At 48.2% G+C, this 15,926-nt stretch overlaps 1 protein-coding gene and 1 pseudogene across 4 annotated transcripts; one reads left to right on the forward strand and one right to left on the reverse strand.

Annotated features, from left to right (window-relative positions):
• The first annotated feature begins 5,115 nt into the window (after window positions 1-5,115).
• Window positions 5,116-11,656, forward strand: LOC130109863 (40S ribosomal protein S3a-like; annotated as a pseudogene).
• An 854-nt stretch (window positions 11,657-12,510) lies between these two features.
• On the reverse strand, window positions 12,511-15,076 carry smim7 (small integral membrane protein 7). 4 transcript variants are annotated; one of them, XM_056277448.1, is made up of 5 exons: window positions 14,963-15,076; window positions 14,703-14,744; window positions 14,477-14,529; window positions 14,306-14,396; window positions 12,511-13,790 (listed from the first exon to the last, which is right to left on the reverse strand). In XM_056277448.1, exons 1-5 carry the CDS (start codon window positions 14,986-14,988, stop codon window positions 13,775-13,777), a joined length of 228 nt encoding a protein of 75 aa, XP_056133423.1. In that variant the 5' UTR covers window positions 14,989-15,076; the 3' UTR covers window positions 12,511-13,774. The 4 variants fall into 4 exon arrangements, with proteins under 4 accessions (XP_056133423.1, XP_056133422.1, XP_056133421.1 ...); XM_056277447.1 differs by having other exon boundaries at window positions 14,477-14,532; window positions 14,963-15,067; XM_056277446.1 differs by lacking the exon at window positions 14,306-14,396.
• Window positions 15,077-15,926: the final 850 nt, after the last annotated feature.

Genomic DNA, 15,926 nt, shown 5'->3' on the forward strand with positions numbered 1-15,926 from the left:
CATTTAGGGACATCTCTGTGGTTTCCAAGTTTTAGCTGTAGAATGGGTCACTTGCTGACTCCTTCAAGGACTGATGATGTGCTGACGGACTGTACAATTATTCATGTCACAAATGCCGCAGAGATGATGCTGTGCTTTTGTTAATTCATGTTTTAGTTCTTGTTTATATTTGTTTTTGTTTTCGTTCTCTCTTTTTACTGAATATCCTTCTCCCAATATACCCAGCATCTCTCCTCCACACATGTCCAAGCCATCTCAATCTTGCCTCTCTTGCTTTGTCTCCAAACTGTCCAACCTAAGCTGTCCCTCTAATATAATTGTTCCTAATCCTGTCCTTCTTTGACACTCCCAGTGAAAATCTTAACATCTTCAACTCTACCACCTCCAGCTCCGCCTTCTGTCTTTTCATCAGTGCCACTGTCTCCAAACCATACAACATAGCTGGTCTAACAACTAGCTTGTAAACCTTCCCTTTAACTCTTGCTGGTACCCTTCTGTCACAAATCACTCCTGACACCCCTCACCCACAGGACAGGCACTGTCAAGGAGCTCCTTCAAGGTGGGATCCGCCTGCTGTGCACTAGCCATGTCCTCTAAGGAAACAGAAAAAGTAAAGTCAGACAGATCTGACAAGGATAACAATGGCATTGTGCCGTCCTCTTTTTTACCACTTAGCTCAAGCTGTGGATCAGGTATAGCGTGGCTCATAGAGCCCGTCACAGCGCAGGCCGTGAAAACCTCTGGCAAACTTTGTGCAATTTCATCTACCTCCCATGTCAGTGAAGGGCTAACTACTAGAGGTGGCAGCTCATTAGCCTAAACACATCCCCCAGCTAGATAGACCATTACCGAGAATAAGGTGAACCCTCTCAACCGGTAGCGCTGGGCGGACACCAACCACCACTTCCACCAGGTCAGACATGAGCATCATCTGATAAAGTGGGACAGACAGCGTATTAAACCCATGCCCCGTACCTTGGTACACCATCACTGGTGTCAGAATTAGAAAAAGGAAGTACTGATTCTAAAATGAAAGAATCTACAGCTCCAGTGTCCCACAGGATTTTCACTGGGACTTTCATATTACTTCCTACGAGTGGGACATGACTTTCTGTAATAAATAGTGAGAAATCATTATAATCAGGACCTGCAAAGTGGCATGAGGATGCTGGTGGCTGCACCTGCTCCAGAAACTGCTCAAAACGATTACCAATTTGGATAGAGGTGGCCAATGCTACAGCCTTTCCCTGCCCCCTACCTCCTTTTAACTTACTCCTACCTCTAAGAACAGGACATTCTGCCTTCCAATGTCCATTCCCCTGACAGGAATTACAAACTCTGTTGGGATCAAACTTCCCACCTGACCCATGTTCATTTTAGCATGCACTGAACTCCCGTCTCCACCCATCCTACCTAATGGAATGCGAACCACCTGCCGTACATTGCCTGCGAGTGCGCACGTCTCCAAAAGTGTTTTTGTACATTAAAATATACTCGTCGGCTAGGACAGCAGCCTCCGCAGCAGTCTTAACTTAACATGCTCATTAATGTGGGTGGCTATGTAGCCAGGGAGTGAGTCTTTGAACTGTTCTAATACGATAAGATCGGCTAAGCCCTCAAACGTTTCCACTTCCAAAACGGCGCACCACCCGTGAAAATGAGTGGCTAGACCCCTAGCAAACTCACCATGCATCCGCTTATCTCCCTTTCTCCATAACTTAAACCGCTGCCGGTAAGCCTCAGGCACCAGTCGATATGCCCTTACTTAACACAGCGGACTTCACTTTATCATAGCTACGACTACCAACTGAATTGAGACTAGCATAGGCCTCTTGCGCCTTACCAGTCATGATGCACTGCAATAACAAAGTGTCCTCCGCATTAGGCCACTGCCTAGCGTCAGCAATGCACTCAAACAGAGAAAAAAATGTGTCTCGATCCCGTTCACTGAACGGTGAGACAAGACGCAAATTGCTGGCATCAAACCGGTATGGAGAATCACCAGGAGATATATGAAAGTCCATACTTGAATCACCTGTCATTCTGTCTGTCTTAATTAAATCCAGTTTAGCATGTTGCAGCTCTAATTTGCTTGCTCCAATTTCAACTCGGCTTCATGTTTTTTACTATAAAGCTCTAACTGTGACAAGAGCAACTCTTTCTTCTGTTCAAACGTGAGATTATGGGTGGCTGGAGAAGTGGAGCAGGCTTCTTCTCTGCCTTATTTAACAAGATCTGCCAATCCAACTGGGACTTCACTGTGGCCCTAACAGCATCTCTACTTAGCCTTCTATCACCAACATCCACAGAATAATAATCTGCTATTTTAAGCAATTGGTCCTTATTAATGCATCGCTCTACCCACTCCGAGGGACTATGGACAAACTCATCAATATTTTCCATGCTGGACGAAACTGCAAATTTACACAAGGACAGTGAAAAATGGGGAAAACGTGCACAAGAGAAAAAAAATCCAGAACTCTCCCCCTCTAACTGCCTAACCATGAGTTCGGTTGCCCACCAGCCAGCCAGTCACACCAGCCAGCTGCATGTCCTCCCTCAACTAACTCATCTCACATAAACTTCCTCTTTGGCCTTCCTCTTTTCCTCTTCCCTGGCAGCGCCATATTCAGCATCCTTCTCCCAATATACCCAGCATCTCTACTCCACACATGTCCAAGCCATCTCAATCTTGCCTCTCTTACTTTGTCTCCAAACTGTCCAACCTGAGTTGTCCCTCTAATATAATTGTTCCTAACAGTGGCGCCGGCAGCCATAATCCCGTACATTTTTTATGATTTTGTTCATTTTTTTTGCCACTCACTCCATTTGATGCAAATACATTTGAAGGCTGATGATTGGTGTTAACGTCACAGGCTAATAGCACAGTGCTGTACGTACAGGATTATAGCTGCCGGCGCCACTGGTTCCTAATCCTGTCCTTCTTCGTCACTCCCAATGAGTGTGGGAGTGACGAATGACTTGAAGATGAAGATCCCAATGAGTTGAAGATGACTCTTAGCATCTTCAACTCTGCGACTTCCAGCTCTGTCTCCTGTCTTTTCGTCAGTGCCACTGTTTCTAAACCATACAACATAGCTGGTCTAACAACTAGCTTGTAAACCTTCCCTTTAACTACCTTCTGTCACAGATCACTCCTGACACCCTTCTCCACCCTGCCTTCACCTCTCTTCTGCACTCCCCATTACTTTGGACAGTTGACCCCAAGTATTTAAACTCATATGCCTTCGTCACCTCTACTCCTTGCATCCTCACCATTCCATTCTCCTCCCTCGCATTCTATCTTGCTCCTACTGACTTTCGTTCCTCCTCTCTCCAGTGCATATCTCCACCTCTCCAGGCTCTCCTCAACCTGCACCCTACTCTCGCTATAGGTCACAGTGTAATCTGCAAACATCATAGTTCACAGAGACTCCTGCCTGATCTTGCCTGTCAACCTGTCCACTGCAAACAAGAAAGTGCTCAGAGCTGATCCTTGAAGTAATCCCACCTCCACCTGAACCCATGTCATTCCAACCGCACACCTCACCATTGTCACACTTCCCTCATACATATCCTGCACCACTCCTACATACTTCTCTGCAACTCCCGACTTCCTCATACAATACCACACCTCCTCTATGAAAGCATATGAAGAGAAAGCATATGGCACCCTGTTATATGCTTTGTCTAAATCCACAAAGACACAATTTGACTCCTTCTGGCCTTCTCTATACTTCTCAATCAACATTATCAAAGCAAACATTGTGTCCGTAGTGCTCTTTCGCTGCATGAAACCTTACTCCTGCTCGCTAATCGTCACCTCTCCTCTTAACCACACAAACACATCAAAACCATTCAATAAACCAAATTGATTTATTACAAAATACAGAGTAATCCCAATACAATTAAGTATGGATGTGTGTGTGTGTAAATCAGTGGTGTAAGTGTTGTGGTTACACCGTCCTGAGCTGCCTCCCTGGCACGTTCAAGCCACTCCCCCAGCTCGGACGTGCCGGAAACATCCGAGCGCTCGGCTCGCGCTCTGAGGAGACGAGCGCTGCGCTGCACCAGGTGTTGGTCATCATCCATCAGGCACACCTGCGGTAATCAGGCAGCCCTCTACAAGAAGCCTGCCAGAACGCCCGTCTGTGTTTCGACGTGCTGAACCCTGCGGTAAAGTTCTGACAAGCCCTCCAGCGGTCCTTGCTATTCCCAGTGTCTATATTCGTGTCTCTCTTTTTTTCCCCCTCCCAGGACTCTCCCTCCGCGACTTCCACGGCTCCCCTCGCCCCCAACGACCTTCACGTTTTCCCCCCAGACCTCCCTCCGATTCTCTCTACCTGGACCCCTCCTATTCGGACTTGACTTCCTGGATCTCGGACCCGGACTTCCTCGGACAACCCCTCGCTCTACGGATTCGGACTTTGGTAGCCAGGCGCACATCGTCTCAACAACGCCCACCTGAGACTCACCTGTTATTATCCCCTGTGTTAGTGCGGTTTGTTTTTCTTCCCTGCATTAAATCACCCTTCGGGTTATCCCGGTGCCCTGTTGTCTCTGTCCTCTTGGGTTTCGCTACGCTGGTCTTCATTCGAGATACGTAACAGAACGTCGAAGCCAGCATGAGCCAAAGCAAACCCGAGGGGCAGGCGGTCGCTCCGGGAGCTATGAACCCTATATCTCTCGAGGCAGTGGTGAAGGACCACAGCACTCAACTCACCCAACTCCATTCTGAGCTTAGCACTGCCTTCTCCCAGGTCACTGGAGAAATCAAAGGGCTCCAGGATAACTCGCGTACCTCCGCGAGCACCCTTGCTTCACTCTCTGCGCAAATCGCTGCTCTGACAGTGGCTGTCTCCAGGATCAGCGACCACCGTGCTCTGGCCCCGGTCCCTGCCCCTAGCTCGACCTCCGGATTCCCTTTTCCTGGTCCTGATGTTCCCTCTCCTCCGAGTCAACCCACACTGGACCCCCGGTTCGAGCCTAACCTTCCCTGCCCCAAGGCCTTCGGTAGGGAGTTCGAGCTGTGCAGGGGTTTCCTTGGTCAGTGTGAGCTCCTGTTCAAACGCCAGGTATAGGAAGTTTCGCTACACTGGCCTCTCTTCATTCGAGATGCGTAACAGTAAGGTCGTGTGGGTGTATTTGCTGATGTTGTCAAGTGGTACGACCAATCCAACAAGAACGGTGAGAGTGGCAAGATTGAAGCTGGCTGCAGCTTTATGCGGAAGGACATGCCCGGGCCCAGGTGTATCCTCTCAGGTTTGGTGAGCCATCGCTAAACCTGAAACACTAGAGGTGAACGGAACAATCCAGAAATACATTAAGTCCACTGGGGGGTTCGTCACATGTTCAATTGTGTGAACATTTGACATCAATCTGGCCGGGAAATGCCTTGGGATCCCACAGGAGGAGCTGGGGAGAGGGACGTCTGGAGTGCCCTACTTCGCTTACTGCGACCAGACCCCGGAGAAGCGGCTGAAAATTAATGAATTCAAAGACTCCCAATGATTAGTGGTTTCCCAATTACATCTAATGGCGCGACAGTGTAATTTTCGATAGAAAGCATTTCTGTAGCAATTATAAGGAGAAATGGGACACCTTATTTTAACGCCACGTTTGATTGTAAATCGGAGGAAGGTATCTCCTAGTAAATTGAACCATTTTTATTTCTACTACTGCTCTCGTTAGGGGTCGCCACAGCAGATCATCCGTTTCAATTTCTTGTCTTCCTCTGTCACACAGCCACCTGCATGTCTTCCCTCACCACATCCTCTTTGTCGTTCCTCTTCCCTGGCAACTCCATATTCGGTATCCTTCTCCCAATATACCCAGCATTTCTCCTCCACACATGTCCAAGCCATCTCAATCTTGCCTCTCTTGCTTTGTCTCCAAACCGCCCAACCTGAGCAGTCCCTCTAACATAATCGTTCCTAATCGTGTCACTCCCAGTGGAAAATCTTAGCATCTTCAACTCTGCCTCCTGTCTTTTCGTCAGTGTCACTTTCTCCAAGCCATATAACCTAGCTGGTCTCACAACCATTTTGTAAACCTTCCCTTTAACGCTTGCTGGTACCCTTCTGTCGCAAATCACTCCTGACACTCTTCTCCACCCACTCCACCCTGCCTGCACTCTCTTCTTCACCTCTCTACTGCACTCCCCGTTACTTTGGACAGCTTACCCCAAGTATTTAAACTCATATGCCTTAGTCACCTCCACTCCTTGCATCATTACCATTCCACTGTCCTCCCTCTCATTCACGCATCGGTATTCCGTCTTGCTCCTACTGACTTTGATTCCTCTTCTCTCCAGTGCATACCTCCACCGCCATACCTCTCCAGGCTCTCCTCAACCTGCACTCTACTCTCGCTACAGATCACAATGTCATCCACAAACATCATTGTCCATGGAGACTCCTGCCTGATCTTGTCCGTCATCCTGTTCAACACCACTGCAAACAAGAAAGGGCTCAGAGCCGATCCTTGATGTAATTCCACCTCCCCACTTTAGACAGTTGACCCCAAGTATTTAAACTCTCATAACTTTGTCACCTCCACTCCTTGCATCCTGATCATTCCACTGTCCTCCCTCTCATTCACGCATAGATATTCTGACTTGCTCTTACTGACTTTCATTCCTCTTCTCTCCAGTGCATAAATCCACCTCTCCAGGCTCTCCTCAACCTGCGCCTGTTATGTATGCACACATCGACAGTGCTGCATTTGATTTGGTGCTGTTCTATTGTGCTGGGATCGATTGGTGATGCCTGCGGGCTCTGGGTTGTTTGATCGGGTCTGCCTTTGATGCTGTGTCAGTCTAAATAAAGAATGCCACGGAGAGGTTGTGTCGAGCGACAGCGCTGTGTCCTGACGTGATTTCTAAATACAATATTGGCGACGAGGATGGCTGATATCTCTCTCCCACCACCTGCCCCCTTCCTGGCATTACCTGGCGAGCCTCCGGTACCATGGACTCGCTGGCTACATAGTTTTGAAAATTACATCATCGCCTCGGCTCGACGACGTGAGCCAGGCTAGGAAGACGGCTCTGTTGCTTCACTGCTTGGGAGCAGAGGGTCATCGTGTGCTCGGGACTCTGGGGAACGTCACAAGCTTTGCCGAAGCTGTGGGACTTATGAGCACCCATTTCGCTGCTCCACAGAGTGCCCTCCTTCGGCGATTTATATTCCGTCAGCGACACCAACTGCCTGGTGAGTCTGTGCGGCAGTACGTAGCTAATTTGCGAGGGCTAGCTAGCTCATGCAAGTTTGGCGCGCTTCAGGACGAGATGGTTCGCGACCAGCTAATCGAACACACCAACAACGCAAAGGTGCGTGAGACTCTCCTGCTGGAAAAAGATGATCTGCTGCTGTCCAGAGCAATTACCATCGCACTACAGGTTGAGGGAGCAGCTGAGTATGCTGCTATGCTAAATACACAGCAAGTGGCCACCTCCAGTCAAGCTGCCAACGACTCCTCCCTCTACTCACGGCTGCCCCTCGGGACGCAACCCAGCCAGAGCGAGGCGGGCGCCGACTCCACTGGGGACGTCTTGCAACTGCAACGACGGCGTTCTCGGCCCCGCCCCCAACAGTCCTGTGGTAACTGTGGGTCTCGGTCTCATGTTTCAAGGGCTCAGAACTGCCCTGCCCGTGGCCAGACATGCCGTAGCTGCGGTAAGCACAATCACTTTGCCAACGTCTGTCGATCTTCCCCGGCTGGGTCAGAGGGCCACACCCCCCAGTCTTCAACCGCCGTCATTCACAAGGTGAGCTCTGGGCCAGTGTCATTCAAATCATGCACAGTCAACATTAATGATGTGTGCATCCCCCTGCTGTTGGACACCGGTGCAAGTGTGTCTCTCCTGAATGTTGATACCTACAGTCAATTTTTCGGTTCACTGCCACTGTCCGCACCCTCAGCTGTCCTCTGTGGGTATGGTGACTCCAAAATCGATCTGGTTGGCTCTCTCCAACTGACTGTCCGCTATGGAACCAAGCTGGTGCCCAATGCAGTTTTTCATGTGGCACGCCGTGGGGCCAACCTGATGGGCCTGGATCTGTTCTCCGCTCTGGGGTTTTCCCTCTTAGACACAAGGGGGGCAGCAATCCTGACTGTCGCCACACCTTGGCAGCAGAAGTGGCCATCGCTGTTTATGGGGCTGGGCTGCCTCTCCGCCTTCACCCATCAACCTCTCCTCAACCCTGCTGTGAAATCTGTCATCCAACCACTGCGCCGCATCCCGTTGGCTCTCCGTGATGGGGTCTCCGCCGAGCTGCAACAACTGCTGGAAGCTGGCATCATTGAACCGGTGGACGCGTCACCTTGGGTCTCAAACCTCGTGGTGGCTAAGAAGAAGTCGGGGGGCCTGCGTGTCTGCGTCGATCTACGTGCAGTAAATAAGGCAGTGGTCCCTGATAAGTATCCACTGCCCACCTCAGAAGAACTCACTGCTCAGTTCTATGGCTCTGAGGTGTTCTCCAAGCTCGGCCTCAGACAGGGGTACTTACAGGTGCCCCTCCACCCCAGCAGCCGAAACCTCACAGCCTTTGTGACACATGCAGGAGTGTTTCGCTACACCAGGATGCCTTTCGGTCTCAGCTCCGCCCCTAGCTGCTTCCAGAAAATCATGGTCTCCGTGCTGGCTGGCATACTGGGCGTGGCCATTTATCTGGACGATATAGTGGTACACGGGCCCACCAGTGAAATCCACGACAAGCGCCTTAACATGGTCTTCGCAGCCCTGTCCAAGCACAAGCTAACTCTCAATGCTGAGAAATGTGTCCTCTCTGTACCAGCCATCGACTTCGTGGGGTTCCGGCTGTCAGCGAGCGGTGTAACTCCACTACAATCCAACGTGGACGCCATTCAGGCCATCCCTGAGCCCAGCTCGGCCGCCCAGGTCGCCTCCTTCCTGGGTATGACAAGTTACTACCTGAGGTTTCTTCCCCAGTACTCTGTGACCACAGCCCCCCTGCGCCAGCTGCTGCGTAAGGACGAGCCATGGGTGTGGTCAAAGGCATGCAGTGACGCTGTGCGTGATCTCAAGACTCAACTGACTTCACCACCAGTGTTGGCTCACTTCGACATCTCCAGCTCCACCTTTGTGACCTGTGACGCATCAGCCACAGCGATAGGGGCCGTGCTGTCTCAAACCCAGAACGGTGTGGAGAAGCCCATTGCCTTCGCCTCCCGTGCCCTCAACCTGACCGAGCAGCGGTACTCCGTGGGTGAGCGTGAGGCGTTAGCCTGTATCTGGGCTTGTGAAAGGTGGCACCTCTACCTCTATGGCCGCTCCTTCACCCTCAGGACAGATCACCAGGCCCTGACAGCGCTGCTGTCCACATCTGGGACAGGCCACAAACCCCTGAGGCTGCACCGCTGGTCTGACCGCCTCCGCCAGTACAACTTCAGCCTGCAGTTCACCCCAGGCAGAGACAATGTTGTCGCCGACCTGCTCTCTCGCTCTGTCTCCACCCCAGCTCCACAGACGGACACTGACTGTGTGGAAAAGGACATTGTCCAAATGCTACACAAACCCCTCCAGGCCACTGTCTCTCTGCAGGAGCTGAGGGCAGCCTCCGAACAGGACCCTGTCCTCTCCCAGCTCCGCACCTACATCCAGAACGGCTGGCCTCACAAGGTCCCAGAGGAGCTGGCTGCGTTCGCCCGAGTCAGACAGGAGCTCTCCTGCTGGAACGACACCTGCGTGGCACGTGGGTTTTGCACAGTGGTCCCAGCTGCTCTCCGTGCACGTGTTTTGAATACGGCGCATGAAGGCCACCTGGGCATTGTGAAACTGAAACAGCGCTGCCGAGACCTGGTGTGGTGGCCGGGGATAGACAGAGATATTGAGGCTCTGGTGAAGGACTGTTCTGCCTGCCTTGTGAGTGGCAAGACTGGCCACCAGGCTCCCCCACCCCTGCAACCTCTCGCCTGGCCCTCTCAGCCCTGGGAACACCTGCAGTTGGACATTTGTGGTGAGATCCATGGAGTTCCCCACCACCAACGCTTCATGGTGGTCGCCTACGATCTACACTCAAAATGGCCTGAACTCACCACTTCCGGCACTGTGACCTCACAGATCATCATCGACTTCCTGGACTCTCTTTTCTCTCGCTGGGGCCTCCCAAAGGCCATCACCACTGACAACGGCCCTCAGCTGGTCTCTGCTGAGTTCACTGCTTATCTCGACAGCAAGGGCATCCGTCATATACGCACTGCGTACTACCACCCCCAGGCCAATGGCGGCGTTGAACGTTTTCACCAGTCACTGAAGAACGGCCTCAGAGCACACATGGCCCAAGGGTGCTCTTTCGCGCAGGCCATCCGTCACACTCTGCTGCACTATCGGGCCACACAGCACTCGACCACAGGCGTCTCCCCAGCCTCTCTCATGCTAGGCCGGGAACTGTGCATGCCCCTTGACAGGCTCCGCCCCTCCACACCTCAGGCACCTCCCTCTGGGGTCAGAGCCTCAGTCACTCGTCAGCAGACGCGGATGAAGCAACGGTTTGACCAGTCAAAACGAACCAGGGTGCCAGACATCAATGTGTCAGACTGGGTCAGGGTCCGCAGGCCCCACAGGGACAATAAAATGGCTTCATACTGGTCCTCTCCTCTCCAAGTCACCCGTCAGCTGGGCCCAGCCACTTACCTCCTCAGCGATGGCACTCGGTGGCACTCCAGTCGTCTACGGAAGGTGTCAGCTCCGCCACACACAGCTGGTGACACAACCATAGCCATTCCCTCAGCATGGCGAGACGCCCCGGGGCTTCATGCAGCTCCTACACGGGCCCCAGACATTTCTGGGCCTCAGCTTCCCCTGCCATCTCCCTCCCCACCTCGGCCTGACCAGCCTCAGGCCGCCCCGCGACCTGTTCGCACACGTTTACGCCCTGGCCACCTAGAGGACTTTGTGTCAACCTTTCATGTTTGAAATCCTGCCGGGGGGGGGGGGAATGTTATGTCTGCACACATCGACAGTGCTGCATTTGATTTGGTGCTGTTCTATTGTGCTGGGATCGATTGGTGATGCCTGCGGGCTCTGGGTTGTTTGATCGGGTCTGCCTTTGATGCTGTGTCAGTCTAAATAAAGAATGCCACGGAGAGGTTGTGTCGAGCGACAGCGCTGTGTCCTGAAGTGATTTAAAAATACAATACAATGATTGAAGCTCATGTAGATGTGAAGACCACCTATGGCTACCTGCTGCGTCTCTTCTGTGTGGGTTTCACAAAGAAGCACACCAACCAGATAAAGAAGACCTCCTATGCCCAGCACCAGCAGGTCCACCAGATCCGCAAGAAAATTACAGAGATCATGGCTCGTGAGGTTCAGACAAACGACCTCAAAGAAGTTGTCAACAAGCTGATCCCTGACAGTGTCGGAAAGGACATTGAGAAAGCTTGCCAGTCTATCTACCCCCTTCATGATGTGTACGTCAGGAAGGTCAAGATGCCTAAGAAGTCCAAGTTTGAGTTGGGCAAACTGATGGAGCTCCACGGCGAAGGAAGTGGCGGCACTGCTGCCAAGACATCTGGAGATGACACTGGGGCCAAGGTGGAGAGAGCTGACGGCAATGAGCCTCCTATTCAAGAGACAGTCTGAAAACACCCTCTGACAGATTAATAGAAAATGTAAATGACCAGAAAAAAAGGGAGGGGACGTCTGGAGTTTCCCATTTGGCTCTGCTGTCGCCGTGACCCGACCCCAGACAACAGCTGGTCGATGGCGGTGAGCGGTCAATGAACTGTGATCATCTAAACGCAGGTTCAGCTGCGTTTAGATGATGAGGGTTGCTGAAGCGTCATGTTATGTAGGCTGAAAGATTCAGGCTACCGATTCCTGCATGCATGATAAACCCCGGATAGCCCCCCCCCCTCGCGGTATTGACCGGACTTCACTTGTGGAGTTGGCGTAACCTGGGCAGCGCTCAGCTGGCTGAAGCCTAACGGGACCGCGGACTGGCGGTTATAAAAATCCCACGCTGCAGCGATTCGCGGTGAGGAAGGGGGCAATGTAACGATCACGGATGAATAAGCTCAATAGCCCTTGACTAACTAATTGAACCCTTTAGTCGGACCTTTTAGTCGACTGGTTAACGGTGTCGCCCGCGTTGCGGGAGATCCGAGTTCGCGTCCCGGCTGTGACGGTCCAGCCGGGCTGCTCCCCGAATTCGCTATAGTATCTACCCCTTACGGTTGTCTATACATTTAATATATTAAAACTGACTTATCAGCTTGACTTTCTTCAAAGCCTTTCAATTAAGTGTTGACAAATTGTGTAGAATTTAAACTTTTTGTCAACGATTTTTTTTCGGTAACAGATTAGGCATGCCTGATATATCTTAAAGTTGTCTGTCTTTATAGAGTATTCTTCCATTGTTTAACTACACCCAGCCAAGAGCACTGAAACTGTTGGGGGACTCACACAATAACTGTGATCATGACTTGATGTATCATGAACAATCTGTTATAATCACTGAAAAAACAGGGCAGTCCATGCTTTGAGAATAAACCTTTATTATAAAAACTGGAGAAAAGACATAAAGATTTCAAATGATATGGTTCCAAACATGAAAGGTCAACATCTTGTGTGTGATTTTGACTCAAATGCAGATTTACACAGCATCTTATTTCAACTGTAGGTTACCTAATTCAACAAACTAGACAGAAATTAGTTTTAGTAAAAGCCTGGTCACCAGCATCAAAATTGTGAGCACAGCAGCACCGACTGAGACTAAGTCAAGTCAATTTATTTGTATAGCCTAATATCACAAATTTGCCTCAGTGGGCTTTATAGCAATACAACATCATGTCCTTAGACCCTCACATCAGATAAGGAACAACTCGATAAAAAAAACAACCTTTAACAGACCACATAATCATACAAGATCACACTTAAAGCAATCCTTACACTGTGAAAATGTTTAAGTTTTTTTTTATTTGTGTCACATTTTGGGAGAGAAAAGAAGTCAAATTAACTTGACCTTCATGTTTCCCAAAATTGCATGTTAGCATCATCAACTTTTCTGTATTTAAGGCAAAAGGCCTCTATAGTTCCAAGAAAACAATGAAAATAAATTAAGATTTTTAATAATATTATTCAATAATATTATATAAATATTAACTAATTTTTGCTTAATAATATCAAATTATTATTTAATATTATATATTATTTTTAATAATATTTTTTCATAATAGGAAACAACCTATTAAATGATCTTAGTGGCATGCAAAATTCACAAACTACTTTTATTACTGTCTCATATCCAGTTGGATATACCATATACAATAGGACTTTTCAACAAAGGCTGTTTACCTGCTTCTATGATAAGCCAGGTAAACAACTAAGCAGTCAAAACTAACATCTATGGATATTTTACTGATGGTTGGTGGTACTTTCCTACCTTGGAACCTCTTTGAGAAGCGAAAAAAAATATTCTAACAAGAAAAAAAAAAGACAAGATATATCCAAAAAGTAGGGAGACATATTTACAGCTGAAACAACAAAAATGTCAAAATAGAAAACAAATTCTATATGACTTCTGAACATGTAAGAAGAAATAAGGTGATTCATTAAACACTAAGTCATCAGCAGTTGCAAACAAAAACAAGGTAAGGTTTTGAGGCGGGTCACAAATGGAATACAATTACAGTTATAGGGGCTGAAAGAACACAACGGTCTACAAAGGAGAAGCTTAGTGTGTCCGGGAAGTTTGAGCTGTGTGAGAGTCTTGTCCATGGGGTGGCCCCAGCGACCAGGACCAGGCGATCATGAGCCAAACAATCTGTGAAGAGTAAAGACATCCAGATTTCATTAACAATATGCAAATTTCTTCAGTTACACTATCACAAAGCCCCCAATAAAATCCTTCTGCATGGCTTTCTCTCTATATAAAACTGCATGTCAAAATTATTCCTTTATCCTACTATACCCCACTGTGTCTATACCAGTACAAACAGTGGGTAATTGTAGCACATGGTGTAGCACATGGTGTAGAGACATATTTAAACTTTATTTTTTATGATTGCTGCTTGGTGGTTTTGGTGTATACAATAAATGAGAGGTGGACCTTACTAATTTGGGGCGGGGGGGGGGGGGGTTAAGTCATGTTTTAAGAGACACATGCTGGTGATAAATGAACCATTTAAACTAATGCATTTTAAGCATTTAGTTTCATATGGCACTTTTGATTCATTTGGAGTGAAAGACGGGCGACACATTATGTCCTGCAAAGGAATAGTTAGCTTATATGCTACCAGATATGTGCAAAGGAAATATGTAAGATATCATCTTACTCACAAGATCATACAGAACATTATGAAGATGTTCCACAAAGCTATGAAGATCCGAAAGTATCGTAAACTGAGCAGGAACTCTCTGATATTTTCTCCTTAAACAAAAACACACAGGATTAAAAAGTGGACACATTAAAAATGCCAAGACTTATTCCGTGTTGTGTTTCGCATTCACCTGTTGTCGGTGCACCGGACTCATCTCCAAAGCCTTGCGACTCCTTCCTTTTGCTGCTGAATAATCACAACCAGTTCGTTATTCGTTTGATTTCCTGAGTGTGACGATAAAGCTAATTTCAGTGTTATTTTACTCGTTTTGTATCTCGTTATATTACGGAAGGCATTTCGTAGTACTCTGGTTTGAAAGGTGCAATTAGTTTTTTTCCTGTAACGTTAATACTTACAGTTTGAAATTCAATACAGCTCCCGCGTTCACGAGTAGGGTCCTTAAAAGACAAACGGAGAGAAAAGCGGTGAGAAGAACATTGGTTGATAAATCGGTGTTACCTGTTAGACGAGGTGGTGAGTTGGCAGTAGCTTGTCACCAACTCGCTCGGTGGTTATCGAATTAACAACATCGCGCACAGTCACACAAAAAATTTGCAATAAGTCGTCATTGAATCAAAATAACTAAGATTTTTGATCTACAAATCTTGTAATTTACCCGAATATCAAGAGATCCCCGATCATTTTATCCACATTACACTACGGAAAGGGGAGACATCCGCATCCGTGTACGCAATCGTCGATTCTGACCAATAGCAGGTGAGTATCTTTGGATTCCGGAAGAACAGGTCCTTCCGATAAATGTCATCGGGAAGCGCGTGTCAGGTGGTTTAAAGGTTCCGAACAAGCGTGGAAACGTAAATCTGGACACGAACCTCTGAAAAAACACGAGGGAAAACGCGTAAAACGCGTCACATGAAAAAATTTAAAAATGCAACTATTATAAATATTAAAAACTATACCACGTGACAACACTTTTTTTTTAGAAATCAACATTTTGTTTGATATCGTTTTGATTATCCATTAAATTAAAATTCATCATGAAATTGACACCTTCTAGTGCGGAATAATATACAATTTGTAGGGGCCCAAGTCTTTACTAAGATGTCTAAACTATATATTTAGGAACATTCACGCGTACAGCTCCTGAGAGCTGCGAACTGTAAATAGGCTGCAAGTGAAGACAGGCAACTTTGTAGAGATTGTTAAAGTAGCGTTGACAAATATTTTGTGACCAGAAGTGACATTTGTTTTTTTCCCCTTCAATAATTTTCAACGTCAGCTTTTTCAGCCAAGTAGCTATACATGGCAAATATCAAATATGTTGTCTGCCACATGTCTGCGTGGCCCACTCCAGCCCCTGAAGCTGATTGTCTTCTCCCTGGAAGCTTTAGGCTAAATTAGGATTAGAGTTGTTAGTGACACTTTGATGTGGAGAATTAACTTTCCTCAATAGTCATTGTTTAAAGGTGGGGGGGGCAACCGAAAATCAGCCTTTTATAGTACGATTTCACCATAAACTCATCGAGTCATCATAAATGTTGCCATCAATCAATTAATATGACCTTTGTTCTTTGAGGTTTTCAGGGAAGCTGGGTTTCACAAGTGAGGAAAGCATGAAT

This window comes from Lampris incognitus, chromosome 3 (genome assembly GCF_029633865.1).
Source record: "Lampris incognitus isolate fLamInc1 chromosome 3, fLamInc1.hap2, whole genome shotgun sequence".
NCBI classification, from domain to species: domain Eukaryota; kingdom Metazoa; phylum Chordata; class Actinopteri; order Lampriformes; family Lampridae; genus Lampris; species Lampris incognitus.